This window comes from Pleurodeles waltl, chromosome 5 (genome assembly GCF_031143425.1).
Source record: "Pleurodeles waltl isolate 20211129_DDA chromosome 5, aPleWal1.hap1.20221129, whole genome shotgun sequence".
NCBI classification, from domain to species: Eukaryota; Metazoa; Chordata; class Amphibia; order Caudata; family Salamandridae; genus Pleurodeles; species Pleurodeles waltl.
The window spans coordinates 75879448-75898635 of NC_090444.1; the positions used below are offsets into that span (position 1 = coordinate 75879448).

Here is a 19188-nt window from a genome sequence, read left to right on the forward strand (position 1 = left end):
ACAGCTGTTATACCCACATGATGGGGCTCGAAACAGAGACATGTTAAACTATTGTGGATTTTTCACATGTTCATCCAACTCTTTCTGAACCTTCTTTTACTGGGAATCGGACTATGGTGCAACCATGAAACCAAAAGTGTGGCATGAGCTAAAAGTGCACCCCATTCATCTACCATGTGACCTCCCAGGTCCACCTCTCCGGAGAGAGCCTCCCTGAAACAGGTAAAAGCTGAACTGGGGGTGAAATGGCAGATGAATCCCCTGCAGTACCGGTCACCCTGAGAAGTGGAACCCGACGGAAAATACTGAAGAGGCGAGAAAAAAATAACTGACTAAAGTTTCTGAAAACACCTCCCAATTAACCTTATGAACTTCCGCTCAACCACCGGGAGAATGGTAGTTTCAAAAGGACATTTTACAAATACATTGGGCCCAGTCGGACCCTGTATGGGGAATGACCAGGATCAGTTACACGGTAGCCTGATTTTGTCAAGATAGAGTATCTTATCATATTCAAGATCCAAAATATGACAAAAGTAGTTTGAAACAGTGGAGTAGGACCCTCAGCCCTACTATGACTGGGACACCAGTTCCATCTGGAGGCTCCCATGAGCTCTTCAACTATGCCTGGCTAAGTGGCACAGGACAACTGACCGCACAAGAAATCCTATTACTTGCGTCTCACTACCCTCAGGATCCACTCCTGGTGTCGACAGTCTTACAACTACCTTCGGAGGCAGACTGAATGGTGGGGACCTTTACCAGTGCTGTTTGGAGATAAGGTGCATGGGGGAGAAGCACACTTTGGCGAGAGCAACAGAGAATGGGTGGGAGGGCTCTATGTGGGAAGCACAAAAGGGAGAGAGCAACACAGCACGGGTGGGGGAAGCACACAAAGGAGAGAGCCATATGAAGCTTGGAGTTCGGGTTGCGGGGGAAGCACAGGAGGAAGAAGAGTGTAGGTGGTTGTAGGGGGAAAGCACACGAGGGACAGAAGAATATAGCGGGGTTGCAGGGAGAGCACACAAGGGAGAGAGCAACAGCGCAAATGAGGGTTTTTCGTAGGGGGAGAAGTGCAGAATGGAGAAAGTAATACAGGGGCAGGGAGATGATTTGGGGAGCAGAAGTACATAAGGTGAGAGCAACATGGAGAACATCGGTAGGGTGGTATGGAAAGTGGAGAAGGGAGATAGCTAGAAAAACACATACACTCTCATGGAGAGCTTAACCATAATGAAAAAGTAGTTTCCAAAAAATTGAGCAGTCGAAGGTTGTAATTCAGAAAAGCAAAAGGATGGTGAAAAAGCTATGCGCCAGGGCAGGGACACATATATGAAAAAGATGGGGCAAGTAAAACCATTGAATAAGAAGAAAGCAAAGAAGAGTGGCAATAAAGCCAACCAATGGTAAGAAATGGGCGGGCTGTAAACCCACTGTAAATTCCAGGTAAACCCACAATTGGTCTTTCACAACCAGGCAGCTTGCACTGTCTGGCAGGCAAGTCCTACAAAAAAACAACTGTCTGGACTCCAATATCCACAGGGGCATACTAAAATGTTTCAGCACCAGGGTGGCCGATTATGGCCGATAGATGTTCCTTATAAAATATATAAACATATGAGAATGCAGCAATCCGGGGCAAATGTTCTGCCACCCTGACGAACAACCTCTGGGTTATCTCACGCATGCGGAGTGAGTAACTGGCTGTTCTACGCAGACAAGTTGTTCTTCCTAACTAAGATGCCCTGGACACACAGCAAAATTACTACCACCTATAGATTCTGAAAACACAGCACAAATCATGATGAACCAGGCAAAAATCCACAGTAAACAACCTCATGACAGTTTAGGCTAAACAGGTGAAGTATCAAACACTAATTACTGAGCACTTCTTGGGAATAACACTCAGCACCGCTGGTGAATTCACAGAAATCCATGTGGGCTTTCCAGTCCATGACCACATATCCGCAGGTAAGAGACACACATGGAACTCTACTGCGTGCCATCCGAGTACAGAGTAAAAATTACCATAGTTTCATAAACCTTTAAAGACTTGGCTGTTTCCATGGATTTACGGCTTAGTTAGGTCTTTTCATATGTGCCCTCTACTTCCATAGCGGGTCATGGCTTTCTGGTGTTTTTTCTTGGTTTTATCAGCGCCAACATACACTTGTTTGTTGGTCATTGCGCTTTATGAATTCCAAGTACTAATACATATATAAATTCCATGGAAGTATCAAACAAATGTTTCTCAATAGCAAGAAAGTCTGGGGACCTGCCCATGCACAACAATGAACCAACAAGCACATACTCCTGCTTTTCTAAAAAATAACTGTGACTGTCCACATCAAAGCAATGCACAACGCCTGTCAAACAGAACTGATGCCTTGTATGAATCAACTATGTAATTCATAGATCACTGCCCCCACAGGAGGAAACAAGAAGCCTCTACTCCAAGGAATCCTTCTGCAAGATCATGACTTTCACTAGGCATAAAGAGAAACTCAAGATATTTTGGAGGGAAAATCAAATCAGTTACAGAAAAACCAGCATAATACTGTGTGACATCACAAAGGGCTCAAATTCACAAACCTACAACATTGTAAATCCATTCAATGTGTCAACCTTTGCTGACATTTGTAGCACCTTAGGTCATGCCAATAAACTATGATGAACTAAACAGATAAACTTCTACAATGACATCCAGGAGAATGAGAAGAAATAGCACAAACTGACTTGTCAAAATGGCTCTTTTAACCCCTTCTGTGCTGTGGACGTAATGGTTACGTCCCGCGGCACAGTGCGCGTGTGCTGAGGATGTAACCATTACGTCCTGGGCACAGAGCTCAGAGGAAGCGCTAGCACTCCCTCTGTTATCTTCCCTCCCACCCCCCCAAAGGCAGGGATGGAAGGGGAAGCCCTTCCCCTTCCTCCCCCGACACCCCCGTGACGTCAGCGCGCGATCGCGCGCTGACCTCACAGAGGCCGCCTCCCATAGCTTCCAGCGTGATCAAGCATTTCTCTTCTGATCATGTGATGGGGGCCTGAGAGGCTTCAAAGGGAAGGAAAGGAATTTCCTTCCCTTTGAAATGCCCACTAGACACCAGGGATTATTCTGTAAAAGGAAATTGGCATGAGGGGAGCGACCCCTTGGGCAAGGGTCGCTCCCCAGGGTGGCATTTTTTTTCAAGGCCTTTTCTGCGCCCCCTGGGGGCAGAAACCTCTAGGCGCCAGGGATCATTTTTTTTTTATTTTTTTTTTAGAGGTGGGGAGCGACCCCTTAGGCAAGGGTCGGTCCCCTAGGGGGCAAATTATGTTTAGGCCATAGGCGCCAGTGATAATTTTTTTTTTTTTTTTTTAAGAGATGGGGAGCGACCCGTTAGGCAAGAGTCGCTCCCCTGGGGGGGGGGGGGGCAAATTGTATTTAGACCATTTCTGCCCCCCCTCGGGGCAGATTGGCCGATTTTTGTAAGGTCAATCTGCCCCCGAGGGGGGCTGAAACCACTAGGCACCAGGGATCTTTTTTTTGCGCCAATTTCATGCAAGGGGAGAGACCCCCTAGGCAAGGGTCACTCCCGGGGGGGGGGGGGAGGAGGGTGGAGGGAAGGGACAAATTTATTTTTCCAAAATAAGAGGGTGGGGGTATGGCCATACCCCCACCCCAAATAAATGGGGCCAAAGTTGTTCTGCCCACCAGTGGGCAGATGGGGCAATTACCCCGATCCACACCCTGGGGGGGGGGGGGGGGGGCGGGGAAGTCTACTAGAAGCCAGGGAATATATAAAAAAAACAAAATATTGGGGTGGTGGCTACCAACCAGTATGGCCAAAACACTAGCAACCAGGAAGAAAGGACATAGCACTTGGGCGCTCACAGTGAATCCACATATTAACACATAAACACAGCAGGTAAGGCACGGTGCTCCCGGCAAGAGGATCTTCCCTGGACCTCTAAAGTTTCCGAAGAAACTGAACAGAGATAAGTCGAAAGTCAGGGCACTCATGAATCATAGTCCATATTGTAATGGTAAAGAATTTTTGTACAAATGGAAATCATGAAACAGGATCTTCAATTTAATCTAAAAAAATAAATTACAACATAGTGATAGGAAACAATCCTTAATGTAGATATATCTGAGACTACGACAGCCGATAAGTAGTCATGTAGCAACAAACCCCAACACGTGTTTCGTCTTGTGAGAGATATATCTCAAAGACTTCATCAGGGCTGAGCTACAGTAAGGCCATCTATCATGAAAGTATTCTCAAGAAATCACAGGTATCTTGTGGTAATTGGGATAGAGAAATGGCAGGTAGTTGAGACACCTATAGCGCCAAAATTAACCTATTATGACGAAGAAAAATGAAAAGGGGGAAAGCCGTGTTCAGGTAATCGCACGGCGTTTCGTAGTTCACAAGACGAAACACGTGTTGGCGTTTGTTGCTACATGACTACTTATCGGCTGTCGTAGTCTCAGATATATCTACATTAAGGATTGTTTCCTATCACTATGTTGTAATTTATTTTTTGAGATTAAATTGAAGATCCTGTTTCATGATTTCCATTTGTACAAAAATTCTTTACCATTACAATATGGACTATGATTCATGAGTGCCCTGACTTTCGACTTATACCAACCAGTATGGGCCTGGTTATGCCCCCACCCCAACTGAAGGGAGTAACAGTCTTTCAGCTCTCCCCGCACTCTAAAACATCTTATCCCACAACAAGCAAGAAGACATTTGATTATTTTGGTTTTTGGTTTTACATTTGGGCCATGAGAGCTTGGCTAACTCTCAAAATCCCACTTGGAATGGTGAGGGCTACACTTTATGGACTTTGGGACGCTGCCATGTAGAAAAATCCACAAGACCTAGACACATCTGAAAACTAAACATCTGGGTGAGCCCAGGGTGGTGTTCCTCACATGCACCCCGCACTATTTTCGTACCCACAATGTCCTGCAAACCTCCAACTTGGCTGGAAATCACACATTTTTCCCACGTTTTTGTGATGGAACCTTCCGGAATCTGCAGGAATCCACAAAATTCCTACCACCGAGCACTGTCTCATCTATACCGATAAAAATTCTGCTGCACTTGTCAGCCTAAAAATGTTTTTTTGCAAACTGCCCTTTTGGACCTCCTTTGGTTCCCCCTCAATATCGACATGTTTTTGGCTCTTCCCTTTCACAAGCACTTGGCCCACCTACACAAATGAGGTATCATTTTTACAGGGAGACTGAGGGGAATGTTGAGTGGTATAAAATTTGTCCCAGTGCGGTAATCCCACACAGAAATGTTGGAAAAATTTGATTTTTTAGCTAAATTTGAGGTTTGCTGGGGATTCTGGGTAAGAAAACATTGGGGGATCTGGGTAAGAAAACATTGGGGGATCCAAGCAAATCACACCTCCCTGGACTACCTCAGGTGTCTAGTTTTCAGAAATGTCTGGGGTTGGTAGGTTTCTCTAGATGGCTGCTGAGCCCAGGACCAAAAACGCAGGTGCCCCCCGCAAAAAACAGGTAGTTTTGTTTTTGATCATTTTTATGTGTCCAGATAGTGTTTTAGGGCATTTCCTTTCGCGGGCAGTAGGCCTACCCACAAAAGTGAGGTACCATTTTTATCGGGAGACTTGGGGAAACGCTGGGTGGAAGGAAATTTGCGGCTCCTCTCAGATTCCAGAACTTTCTGTCACCGAAATGAGAGGAAAAAGTGTTTGGCCACATTTTGAGGTTTGCAAAGGATTCTGGGTAACAGAACCTGGTCAGAGCCCCACAAGTCACCCCATCTTGGATTCCCCTAGGTGTCTAGTTTTCAAAACTGTGCAGGTTTGCTAGGTTTCCCTAGGTGCCGGCTGAGCTACAGGCCAAAATCCACAGCTAGGCACTTTGTAAAAAACAGCTCTGTTTTCGTTGTGAAAATGTGATGTGTCCACATTTTGTTTTGGGGCATTTCCTTTTGCGGGCGCTAGGCCTACCCACCCAAGTGGGGTACCATTTTTATCGGGAGACATGGGGGAACACAGAATAGCAAAACAAGAGTTATTGCCCCTTGTCTTTCTCCACATTTTTTCCTTCCAAATGTAAGACAGTGTGTAAAAAAGACGTCTATTTGAGAAATGCCCTGTAATTCACATGCTAGTATGGGCACCCTGAAATTCAGAGATGTGCAAATAACCGCTGCTTCTTAACACCTTATCTTGTGGCCATTTTGGAAATACAAAGGTTTTCTTGATACCTATTTTTCACTTTTTATATTTCAGCAAATGAATTGCTGTATACCCGGTATAGAATGAAAACCCATTGCAAGGTGCAGCTCATCTATTGGCTCTGGGTATCTAGGGTTCTTGATGAACCTTCAAGCCCTATATATCCCCGCAACCAGAAGAGTCCAGCAAACGTAACAGTATATTACTTTAAAAAATCTGACATCACAGGAAAACGCTACAGAGTAAAGATGGAGAAAAACTGCTGCTTTTTTCACCTCAATTTCAATATTGTTTTATTTCAGCTGTTATGTTCTGTAGGAAACACTTGTAGTAACTACACAAATGACCCCTTGCTTAATTCAGTATTTTGTCTACTTTTCAGAAATATTTAGCTTTCTGGGATCCAGCATTGGTTTCTCATCCATTTTGGCCACTAACTGGAAGGAGGCTGAAAGCACAAAAAATAGTAAAAATGGGGTATGTCCCAGTAAAATGTCAAAATGTTATTGAAAAATTGGGTTTTCTAATTCAAGTCTGCCTGTTCCTGAAAGCTGGGAAGATGGTGATCTTACCACCGCAAACCCTTTGTTGATGCCATTTTCAGGGAAAAAACCCTGAGCCGTCTTTTGCAGCCCTTTTTAAAAAAAAAAAAAAAAAAACATATTCGCTGTATGTTGGCTAATTTCTTGGTCTCCTTCAGGGGAACCCACACAGTCTGGTACCTCTAGAATCCCTAGGACGCTGGAAAAAAAGGACGCAAATTTGGCGTGGGTAGCTTATGTGAACAAAAAGTTATGAGGGCCTAAGCGAGAACTGCCCCAAATAGCCATAAAAAGGCTCGGCACGGGAGGGGAAAAGGCCTGGCAGCGAAGGGGTTAACACTGTGCAAGGCATAAAAAGAGTCTCTTCCTCCTTCTCTGCCCAGGTTAAGTAACAAGAAACTGACCACAGAATCAAACTTCACAACGCCGGATTATTAACACAAGATCTGCATTCTTTTGGACGAAAACCCCGAGTTGGCAGAACATGAAAACCAGTCAGCTGGTCATTAGATTTAAGACCCCACATTCTTCTGTAAGCTACTTAAAGGCATCCGAATCTCTTGCCAACACTTGTAATCTCAAGGCCATGAAGCACAAAAACCACAACTGTGAGAGAAAGAGGGAGAGAGAGAAAAAAAAACAGGACTAATAAACAGGAGTAAAAGAAAAAGGGGGAGACGTATACAGAAACAAAGTGAGAAAGATGGTGGAAAGAGCCAGAATGAACAAACTGTAAAAAACAATGAGGTGTGAAAATACATTCGAAAATGGGTTAGGAGCCTCAGTGAAACTGTCTGGCCCGATTCATCAATAATAAAAAAAAACAAGCATTTACAATGCAATGGGTCTCGCGTTTGCTCATGTTAGAGCGGATCACGTTGTAAACTCCTAACCCGACTTTTCACCTATCGGGCAAAAGTGCATTTATGTACATAACCCGAAAAAGTGAAATTAACTATGTAAAGCGCTCGACTTCTGCCAAGCGAGATCGCGCTCGTGAATTAGAGAAAAAGAAGTCCACGAGCCTGATGGAAAACAGCGAGCCTCGCATGTTTTCTGTACTTGGTCGCTGCGCTCAAGGAGGGCTAGCCACCGGAAAAGGCATGACGTATGCGTGTCTTCGACTAATGAAAGCAAGCAGATTTTATTAGGCAAGCCCACAAACCAATAAAAAACAGTGACGTGAAGTTGACAGGGCTCCGAGCCCTTTTCAAAATATAAAAGAGTCTTGCTGCGATACGCATGCGCGAGCGCATGCAACGCAGGCTCGACCCTAAAAAGGAGCAGGAAATGTTCAGGAAAATGGTCTAGGCCTCTGCCTGAACAAATGTTTCCTACTTTTTGGAATTCACAAGTGCTAGTTGCAGGTGTCTAGGCCTGCGAATGTCATGTGATCTTTCCAGTAGGATCTATTTATTACTGGAGGGAGTTCTCTAATGCAGAGAGCTCCTCGCAGCAGGAACAGGATCCCTGTCCAGCTACAGCTTTTTTTCTTTGCAGCTAAAATACTTTTCCTCATGGAGAAAGACATTCCTCTACTCTCCCAACAGATCTAGAGATGATCTTTCCCCCTTCCTTGTGCTGGAGAATATGTCCAATCATTTCCAGTGTGGAAAGGAGATGCATTGTAGTATGAAAAGTCCCACAAACGTGTGACTTTGTGGGCGTTGACAAACATCCAAGGCAACTGCCACCTTTGAATGCCACTCCTCACTCCTTGAGTGGGAATTACAGCTGCAAAGATCCCCGCACATTGAAAAGGTTTTATGTCTGCCAGGAATCTCTTTGTGAATTAGTGTCAGATATAAAACATGAAACTTTGGTCGTAAATGTATGTTTACAAGCAGATTTACCTTTGTGAAGAGGTCCAATAGTGCGGAAAAGGGCTCAAAACCTCAAAAAAAATTTAGACAAGAGAATAATGGGAGGGGGGAGAGACAAAGTGAGAAAAGCAGGTGTTTAAACTGATTTGGGGGTAAGGGCAGAATCAAGGTAAAGTACATAGTGAATAGTGAGGAAAGGGTTTGAAAGATATTTGGAGTTAAGAGATCTGGGTGAAAAGAAAGTGGTGAATGGAGAGGGAAGCAGTTACAGATAAAAGGAGTGCACAGAGAGGGCACGTCTTATAGATGCTATATGGATGGATGCATAACTCATTGATAATCGGAGAGGGGTACGAGGCCTCAGAATCTTACCTTCAGCACATGGTCCACATCCACCTTGCTTTCCATGACTTTTCTGTGTCTAGAAGATGAAAACAAATTTTAGTAAAGAAGATATGCAAATCCATCTGGACACAGTAAATGTGTCGATAAAGCAGCGAGTTTGCATCCAAGTGCAAAGAATGTACAAATATGCATAAAAAAAGAGTCAGCCTTAGTACACATCCTTCTATTTGGTGATCCCCCAAACCCCAACATGGACCCCGACAACCTGGCCATGCAATCACGCGCCTACCATTCTAGGCTTAGATCACTAAAAAGGAAGCTGCCACTGAGCTCCAGGCTTCACCAAGGTTACCAGTCTCGATTTATACCCCATTGCAGGACTTAGGCGGCCACTATTCAAGTAGTCGATAACACCCCGACCATGACAGGCCAGGTCACCTCTTCCTGCAGGTTCTGTCAGGAGCCTTCGTCACCTTCAATCATAAAACGTCACTCAGCATCTTTTCCTTAACGATGGGCTTCAAGGGAATCCCAGCTCAACGCAATAGCACTGTGGGATCATGATGCCTCTCTGGGTCCTTTGGAGACCCTAAGGCACCATCCTATCCCCAGTAACCTTCAAATGCAAACCCTGGGAGCTCCAATAGATGGTAAACACAACATCAAGATCCATCAGTAAGCAGACCACACGTAAATATACGTACAAATAAGACGAGGAACTAAAATGATCTGTATCAAATATACTTTCACCACCATCCAGGCCGGCATATATGAGTCGTATTTGATTCGCATTTTCAGACAGAGGGTTTGATTTATAGTTCAGTGGGCAGGTTACTCTATCACAAACATGAACAGTTATCCCATCTGTATTATTACCAGAGCATTATATCGGATTTCACTCGTAATAAGGTGGATGGGATATCCATAACATTGCAACAGAGTAACCTTCTGCCAAACTGCAAATAAAGCTCATAGTTTCTTCTAATTGACAATAAGAGCAAACAAGCATGTGCAGATGGAGCTTTCAGCAATGAACCTCAGCATTGTCACTCCCTGACTGTTCAACTGAACCATAACCTGAGGTTCTACATTAACACCACCCTCAGTATGAGAACGTACATCTGAAAAAAAGACACAAACCATTTAGCACCAACTCGTCAAGGTATAAGTTTTTCTCCCCGAAGGTGATTTCAGAAAACCTGAACAAGCCCTGATCCTGCCTCACCTAACAGGAGAACTACTCTGGAATCACACCGACCCTAGAAGAGTTTCCCGATTCCCGCTGCCAGGCTGATGAAGATCTAAGGAAGTTTGACAGAATCTCACCCACCCTCTAAGAACTCCACTTGCTCTCTCTGTCCGCCTCCATCACATTTAAAGCATGCTGCATCACCCACAAAACAGAATATTCAAGCTCTCTTCTATTCATGGCAGGCAGCCCAAAAGTTCTACTGGGCTAAACACTGACAGCAACAACTTCATCAAGCTTAAAACTGAAAAATATAGATATGAGAAGTCAAGACACCACTTTCTGTACATACATAGTGCAGGCATCGCTCTACAGTCACTCCCTAAATGAGAAGGAACATAAAGGACAGCACTCACTCATGTCAGTTAATATTCTGCACAGAACTAAGAGTGACCTCAAGCAAAAGTCATTCCATGTACGCTGAATGTATAGAAGGAGAGCTAACACCAACCTGATGTACTGGAAGAACGCAAAGCAACATGACCTCCACATACCTGATGGTGAGAAACAGAAAGGAAAGACACACACACAGCCATACACGAACATGATATACCTGTTGATGGCTTTGCATAAGCTGTATGTAAGGCGCTGATTAAACAAAAAGAAGTTTAGAGGCTCTTCCAAGGATGAGCTGGATTCTAACGTATTCCACACCACAGAAAAGGTGACCGCTGCAACGAGGCCCGTGTCCTTCCCTTTCCGTGCCAGATAATTCAGTAATGTCATCCTACGTAGCAAAGAAAGTGTAACATACATCATATGCAGGCATGTTAGCAGAGAGGCAGTGGCCACAGAACTTTACACAAATACAGTAAATACAGGTGGTGAGAGGATGCACAAGCTTACATACAAACCCATGGAGACATGACTCACCTGGAAGGAGTTCACCAATGCCAAAGAGGTGAATTTCAGTTCTCCGCAAGACTGCCTACTCCTAACCAAAACAGAATTACAGTGAAGTCATGGTACCCCGTTAATGAGTGAGGACATTTATGGTTGATGGAAAATCAGCTTCCCTGTAAAGCACATTCTCATCATTGATCACCTGCTCTTCGATCAGGCCTAAAAGATAAAGAGGAAGCTGGTTTCCTAGGTGACAATCTTCAAGTCTTTGGACAAAAATTATTGGTCTCCCAGTGATAGCCCAGTCTTTGTCACTGGGACCCTCCAGCTCCGACAAGGAGGCTAAATGTTTTTAAACTAAACTGAAGGTTTCTCCCTCAGACAAGCCAATACCAACACCATAATGGCCAGATATCCAGATATGGGCTGCACCCATGGCACGCATTTGACGAGTACACCATTTTGCCCCAGACTGTGTTTTGGATAATTATCTGTTTAACTTGATTAAGGAGACTACTGAGCAGTATATGGTCACAAACTGGTTCTCATGGACACCAGCAACATGTAGTCTGGCTTATCCAAGCAGTAGCAAGACTGACATGTGTGTGACACTTTCTAAAGGCCCCTTCACATTCTGAAGACCAGGGACTCAGTCCCACCCTTCACCACACCATCTACTAAATGACAGTACTCAGAGAGATTAATCATCAGCCCTCTGCAACAAAAGGACTTTATTGAATTTCTAAGGGGGGGTCTTGTCTCATCTTTCCCACTTCCATGTTTTGGTTCCCTTCCTCAAGTCTCAGGAATATCAGCAGTATTCTTCAACTGTCTGGGGAAAGTAATCTCAACTCGCACATAAACAGGCCAGGGGCTTCCAAAATGGACCTTGCAGGCTTCCTGGCTCACTTAGAAACGCTCAATGGTGTAACACACAGACAACACACATACATATACACATGCGCTTGTGATATTAGAACAAGGATCTGGATTCATCTGTAGGAGAGAGACTTTATACAAGTGGGCTGGTAGGCCAACACTCTTGTAACATAGATAAAAAAAGTTGGGTCGGGCAATGATTGCTAACACATGGTGTGCTGCCACCACTGTGCTATTTGCTTGAACCCGTACCAGGTAATTGCGTCCAGGGAATGTCTTAGACACGTCACACAAATGTTAGACTGGGGCCAAAAATCCCCAAAACTCAACTCCCTCTGCCACAGCCATAAGAGTCACTTTGCGATCTCAACAGAGGTAAGGCTTCAGCCAGTTCACCTGGACCACTCTTCTGGGTTCCCATGCTGCACCCAGAAGTTGTGTCCTCCACAATGTTCATATGCCACACTCTCTCCACTATTTTCTATTGGCTCACACCACTTACCCTCCAAAACTACTGGAAAATGGGCCTCACCACCAACACTCCCTGATCTTCCTGGTACCCAGTTAGCATGCTTTCTTATCATATCAGCTCTTGGCTAGCCTGAAGCTTTTGCTTTGCTTTGCTTCACCTGATACATGTATTGCGCTATCAACTTCCTGAGGCCAACCACAAAGTCCACCACATCCTTCTGAGGTGACTCAGTAGTTACTTTCAACCTTTCCCAAATCAGTGTGAGTGGTCCTTGGACTAGTGTCCAAATAGTAGCTCGAATGTGCTAAACCACATTCCCTAATAAGGAATCTCCCTGTACGCGGATTAGAGACATGGCAAGAGAAGGTCTCACCTCCTCCTGAGGTTCTCTGGTAGTATTCCCATCATGCTTTTAAGTGTCTTATTTAACCACTCCACCCACCAATTGGTCTGTGGATAGTAGTCCAATGGAGAAATGGTAAGTCACGCCAGTTTTGCACCCAGATCTTTCATGCAACAGGAGATAAAGTAGGTTCCTGGGTTAGAAATCACTGTTTTAGGAAATCCAACCCTAGAGAAGATCCCTAATAGAGCCCTAGCTACCAATCTTGAGTTGTCCTCCTCAGAGATAATCTTGTTGCTTCATGCTGAGGATGGTTTGAATGGACAAACAATGTCTATTCCCACTCAAATGGAGCATCTATAACTGGTAGAGGCAATAAGGGTGCCCTAGTCTTACCCTCCAACTTAACACTCAGCTTGCAAGTAGGACAGGTCCTACAGAATCTCTGTGTGTCCCCACACATCCCTGGTGGGATGTGTGGGGAAAGAGGATTCAACATATAATTTGAACATAATTTCTAAAGCGATGTGTCCCTCTAAGAGCACTTTGTGGGCCAGTGGCAACAGGAAGCTCCTGTGCACTAGTAAACAACTAGCTAGCTCTTGACTCAGGATTTAAAGGCTCACTATGCAGTTTGCAATCCTCTCAGCCAAAATAATGTCTTCCCAACAATCCTTTGCTGACCTGCAGTTCCAGAAGCGCAGGACACTTAACTTGTGCCTTGTGGAATTCCTCCCAAGTAGGCCCTCCAGCAGTTAACAGCCCCCGCAGCTGTAGTAGAGACCCAGACTTCAACACATGGTGTTGCTCCGGTACCTCATTCCGCTACCCGTCTGGAGCAGGGGCAGTGGATGCCAAAGCCAGTGCCCTGATCCACTGACTACATGGTCCTATACCCGCAAATCGGGACTGGTCTGAGTCTCTTCCAGAGAATGACATGCAGCCTGTGCTCTGATCAATACAGCGGATGTTGCTCAAGCCATGTAGGCTTCTGGTTCTGGGTCTAAATTAGAGGCAATTAAATCATTGCCCAAAAGACTCTAGCACCTTGCTTCTCTCTCACCCTCACATCAACAGTGGCCGAACTGCTATTGATTTTCACCTCAACTCGGGCAATAAGATACTCCATCCCCTCTCGACTGGCTACGAAGGCTGTGCCACTGGCACGAATCAATCAATCGATTACATGTAAAGCGCGACTTATCACCCGTAGGGTCTCAAGGTGCTGCTGCAGGCATGCTGCTCATTCAAAAAGCCAGTTCTTGAGATCCTTCCTGAACTGCTTTAGCGAGGTGGCCTGCCTGAGGTGGAGTGGGAGCGTGTTCCATGTCCGGGCTGCGAGATAAGAGAAGGATCTGCCTCTGGCTGTGCTCTTCCCGAATATGTGGGTGGCGGCAAGGGCGAGTTGGGAGGATCGGAGCTGTCTTGTGGGGGTGTAGAAGGTCAGGCGGTGGTTGAGGTAGGCCTGTCCTATGTTGTGCAGTGCCTTGTAGGTGTCAGTAGCTTGTAGGGGATGCGTTTGTCGACCGAGAGCCAGTGCAATTGATTTTTAGCCACTTTTGTAGCTACATTAAAACTTTTGAAGATCACCTTATCTTTTTTCTGACAAAGAAAGTCAATATACATTTCATAAGGGCTATTATATCCTTTCTGCTTTGAGCTTCCACTATAAAAATTGCAACAATATGCAAGACAATGGAGTGCATCTCATATTCCCACACCATATAAAACAAGTGTTCCCTCCTAGTCTCATGCACTGGGCACTTGCCTGCTGATAAAGTGAAGTTGGGTTAATTGTTCTTATTAATTCTGGTGTTATGCACTTATAATGCAAATAATTAAGGTGAATAAGTTTAAATCTTCCATTCCTGCTTGCATTTTTAATTAAACCACAGACCTGACACCACTACACATTTGTATTTTAATCTTCAGGTTATGATCTTTTTGGAAACTTAGTTCGCTCAATACATGCATACAACAGAAAGAGAGGACACTGAACATCTAAAGCACCATAAAATAGCCTTCTAAATCAGATAACCTTAGCCAGCCCTTCTTTCTCAGGGGCATCAGATGGTTTAGTGAGAACACTGCATCTACCAACCTACTATCCCAATCTGTCTATTTTGTCTATTTCCAGGACGAAAAACGTAGGGATGTGTAGTGATAGGAAACTGGAAACCACCACCACCATGACACAAATACCCTCACTGGTCATAGTCAACAGGGAGAGCTTTAAATAGAAGTCAATAGCATCCTTAAGTTTTGTTATGGTATTCATTAGGTTGCATTCAAACAAATCTTCTGTCCTGGATATTGGTCTTCCCGCTACATTTTGAAGCATCTGCTGCATGTTGCTTGATATCCCACCATTCGCAAAAGTGGCCACTTGCTCTGGTTCACCTCTGTATTCACCATCTTTCTAGGGGTACCCAACCTGACCTGATGGACTTGTATACGTATCAAAGGAACACCAGTGGCCCAAGTTCTTTTGGTGAAAGTATGCAAGCAAGTATTCTCACCCTTTCAAATTCAATGCTGTTTCAGCATTCAGGAAGGACACTGCATATTCCCTTTCTTCTTGCTCTGCTCCCAGATAATACACAAAGTCTTGTACTTTACCTAGCTGTATTATAGCCTACTAATGCTGTGAGCCAGCATCCTGCTCAGGAACCGTGCACCCGTGCCATCGGTCAGGTCTTTCCCAGGCTTTGACATGCCATTATAAAACAAATATATAACATCTAAAATGGAATATAAAGAATCTACACAAATCAGAGTCACCTGTAAGCCAAAAGGAAGGTAGATTACTTGGCTGTGCCCCAATGGATCGTCCACAATGAGAAGTTAAGTTGGCTCGTGTCAAGTATGCGGAGAACAGACCCACTGACTATCCACCCATCACCATCTGCCGGACGGCGATAAACTCTTGATCACATAAGTAATGCCGCTTCCGAACTTTGCCAGGGTGATGAAGCTGAAACATGAGCTCTTAGCAACACAGCAGCCCCAGCTCTATCTCTGTTGTCTCCAGTGAACACGGGGTATTCTGTGCCTTTTGAGATAATTGAACCCAGCTGCCACCCGTTTCCTTCTCAGACATAATATCTTTATACAATAATTAACTGCTTACCCTCCTAGAGATACACCAACAGCGAGGAGTGGAGCCTTGGGGTACAGGTTTCTGACATGGGAGATCACGGTCTCCAGGTCTTCAGTGTTTGATGCACAGAACGTGCGGTATGTCTGCAAACATATAAGATACGTGGATTAAAGTTTCCCAGCATACAGAAGGCAAAGAGTTTTCAGTTTAAGAGAACTCAAGTGAACCACAGCCATATATCTTCAGTGGGACCATGGATCAGGCAACCCTATGCATAGCCTCAGCACTGCTGAGACTATGCGGCCACCAAAACTCATGGTTCGAACGCACTATAACTAAAAGAGTGAATGGTGCTTTGCAATTCAGATAAACTCCTGTTATTTCCAGCATTTCCAGCCAGCAAAAGAATATAAAATAAGCTTCTGTGAACGATATCTGCCTCGTGGCACACCACTTGTCCTTGTCTAATGGCAACGCCAATGCTGCCTCATCGAGAAGAACTTTGCAGCCATTCAGTTTACTGTGCTTTACTAACATTCACTCACTCATAACATCATCGTCACACTGTCCCATGTGTGGGGAGCCATACTTAGCCACGTCAACATTATCAATCACAGTCAATTGCAATCACAGGGTGATGCAAACAGAACAGTGGTGACATTGTCTTTGCTGAATAAAACCACAAGGACACAATCTAAGACACTTAAAGCACCATTCACAGCATTACATTATAAGGGAACCATTGTGTAATGCGACTTGTCATCAGGGTGACAAGATCACAAGAGCCACATTTGTGGAGGTGTGCTCTTTGCAGTGCCAGAAGGAGTGCATGTCAAGTAAGGCCGGTATGCTGACTTCACAGAGTTGTAAGCCAGGATAGAGGGCTGTACCAGATAATTTATGCTTATGTATCACCTTATTCGGCACATGTGATTTGCGCCATGCCATCAGAGTATAGAGAGCCTGCGTTCCCTATAATCTAAGCCTGAGGGTGATTAGGTGATATTTAATTTTGAAGATCTCACTGTTTTCCCTTCGTGCCACTTCTCCCAAGAAGCTGATGGTGTGAGATTGGGTTTGTACTCCGACTTCTGTGAAATGACAGTGACGGTATCCTGTCCTCTCTACAGAGGCTTCTAAAAGTCTTGTTCCCAGATACCTGTTTCAGTTACTTGGTCTACCTTGGGCAGGTGTTTACAGCTCTGAATGGAGGGAGGAGGCGTAGACAGAAGTGCATTAGTGACTTGCAAGTCAGCAATTCAGCATTCACAGCCAGGCTGAACCGAGTAAATGTAAGAAAAAGTGGTCAAATGGATCCATGGTATCTAAGCTCACACTTTTCCTAAAAGGCAACGAGGAGTAATCATAGGCGGACACAAAAGCAATTACAAAGTTTGAAAGAAATTTCCATATTCCTCACATTGGTAATGTACATTGAAATTATCTAATTGCAATGCATATTTGTGAGAAAATAGTCTCAGGTGAAAAGTGTATTGTCTTCCACTGCAACACTTCTATGGTTTTAATCCATAATCTTGTGAGGCAGGACTACTGCTCTCCAGTTACAGCCTATTAAAGAATGCATAATGCTCTCCAGTTCACAGTCTGTTGCAGAATGGCAACTCAGCTCTAGTCAATAAATGGTAGGAACATCACCCTTGGCTGTTGGCTGTTCTAACAGTGACCCCCCCTCAACCCCCTCACTAGCGCCTTGAGACCCTCACGGGTGAGTAGCGCACTCTATAAATTTTTTTGATTGATTGATTGATTCTTCTGACTTATAGTAACTCATGGAGACACATGTTTACTGTATAGCTTTGGATAGTGTTTCATAAAGGTCTGACTCCTGATTAGAAACATCTGGGCATGCTTGAGTACCCGACAGCCAAGGCCCCATAGCTCCAATTCAGTTCCCACCTAATATCTTTGAAATTGGACTTTATGCACAGAGCAGAGCCAGGCCCATCTGTGACATCTGCTGACATCTGCTTCAGGATGGCCTTACAGCAAAGTTGTAAAAGCAAGATGTAGTATATTAGCAAATGACTAGAGGAACACGGACCTAGAACCCAAGCAAAGAAGTGCAGAAGGAGTAACTGAAAGCAGAACAACCTCTGAATATAGAATAATCCAACTCACCAGCAGCTCTTCACCTCCAAACCCTCTGTTGTTGAAGACGATGGCTCTGTAAAAAGCAAGAGGGACAAATGCTCAACACACAGTTTCCGTCTAAACAGTGCAACCATTACCAGCTGACCTGGGAGCCTCTAAAGTCCTTGTAGTTGGCGCAGCCCTTAGACAGAAGAGCTTCACAGACAGCACATATAGAGCATATCCCAATAAGGTAAACTGGAGAGCCATGCCTGTGTGAGTATTGCTAATACAGGAAACACTCTGTTCCAACCATATAATAAATTATCAATTCAAGTGCATACAGGAGGCTCTTTCTAGGTCAGGTTTAAATGTAATTTCACAAGAGGTGGCTTTTCTGAATGCACAGAAGGCAGGAGAATAACTTTAAGAGCATCGTATGTCGATGAGCAGAGCCTGTATATTACGACACAGTAGATAAGAGTAACTGTGTATTATCTCGTGTTGCAAATTGCCTGTGACTAAGCAGGAAACGGCTGCATTGCAACAATGTTACTCAGGTACAGCTACTTGTGACTAAAAGGACATTACTTGTAAATGAAAATCATAGTGTTGGCTAGCTCAACGAAGAACACAAATCTGTTACTGTGGCTTGAAGTTCTGGGAGGGATCATGAATGCTGTGTTGTCAGTTTTAGAATCGCAAGACAGGGGTGATACAGTCAGATATCAGGATGGAGGAGATTGGCTGCTGAGGGGAATACTACAGTCGGGGAGTGGGATTAGATTTAGGAAGCCTCTTGAGCACGTCAATCCAGTGGACAATCCTAGACCGAACAAGTGAGTGTCCTTTAGTACAGAGGGTTTCTTCAGGCACCAAATGTGCAGGGTTGTCAGTGTGGGTTTTTGACATGTTTGATTTTGTGGCTCGGAAGTGAGAGTTTGTCACTCAAGATGGAACTGAGCGATTCTGCTTAGTCTACAAACCTGAGGAAGACTTCAAGTGGATTAAGGTTTGTGATCCAAAGTTTAGCATAAGGGTTACTTGGGTTGGGGGAAAACGAATTTTGTTTCAGATCGGTACGCTTAAGAAAGTAGTTGGATAGTCAGTTAGGTGTTTTTTATGCTAACTTAAGGTTAAAAAACCTTCTCAGGTAAGGCTGTGTACCATCAGCCTTTGGATGCTGGGTAAGGCCTGGGCCACTATGTTCTTTGTTCAGAGATTTCACGTCACGAATGAAAAAGATTGGGTCTAGAATGGATTACTGAGGAGCCCAATCTAATGACAGCAT

General features: G+C 44.5%; 1 protein-coding gene across 1 annotated transcript in view; it reads right to left on the bottom strand.

The window, feature by feature from the left end:
* Nucleotides 1-19188, bottom strand: part of ABHD1 (abhydrolase domain containing 1) — a 71983-nt gene that overhangs the window by 16755 nt on the left and 36040 nt on the right. Inside the window, exons 4-7 of the mRNA XM_069233607.1 lie at nt 17946-17991; nt 15837-15949; nt 10723-10896; nt 8948-8996 (exon numbers count right to left, since the gene is read on the bottom strand). Coding sequence (XP_069089708.1) covers nt 8948-8996; nt 10723-10896; nt 15837-15949; nt 17946-17991 — 382 coding nt within the window. The remainder of the gene's footprint in view (nt 1-8947; nt 8997-10722; nt 10897-15836; nt 15950-17945; nt 17992-19188) is intronic.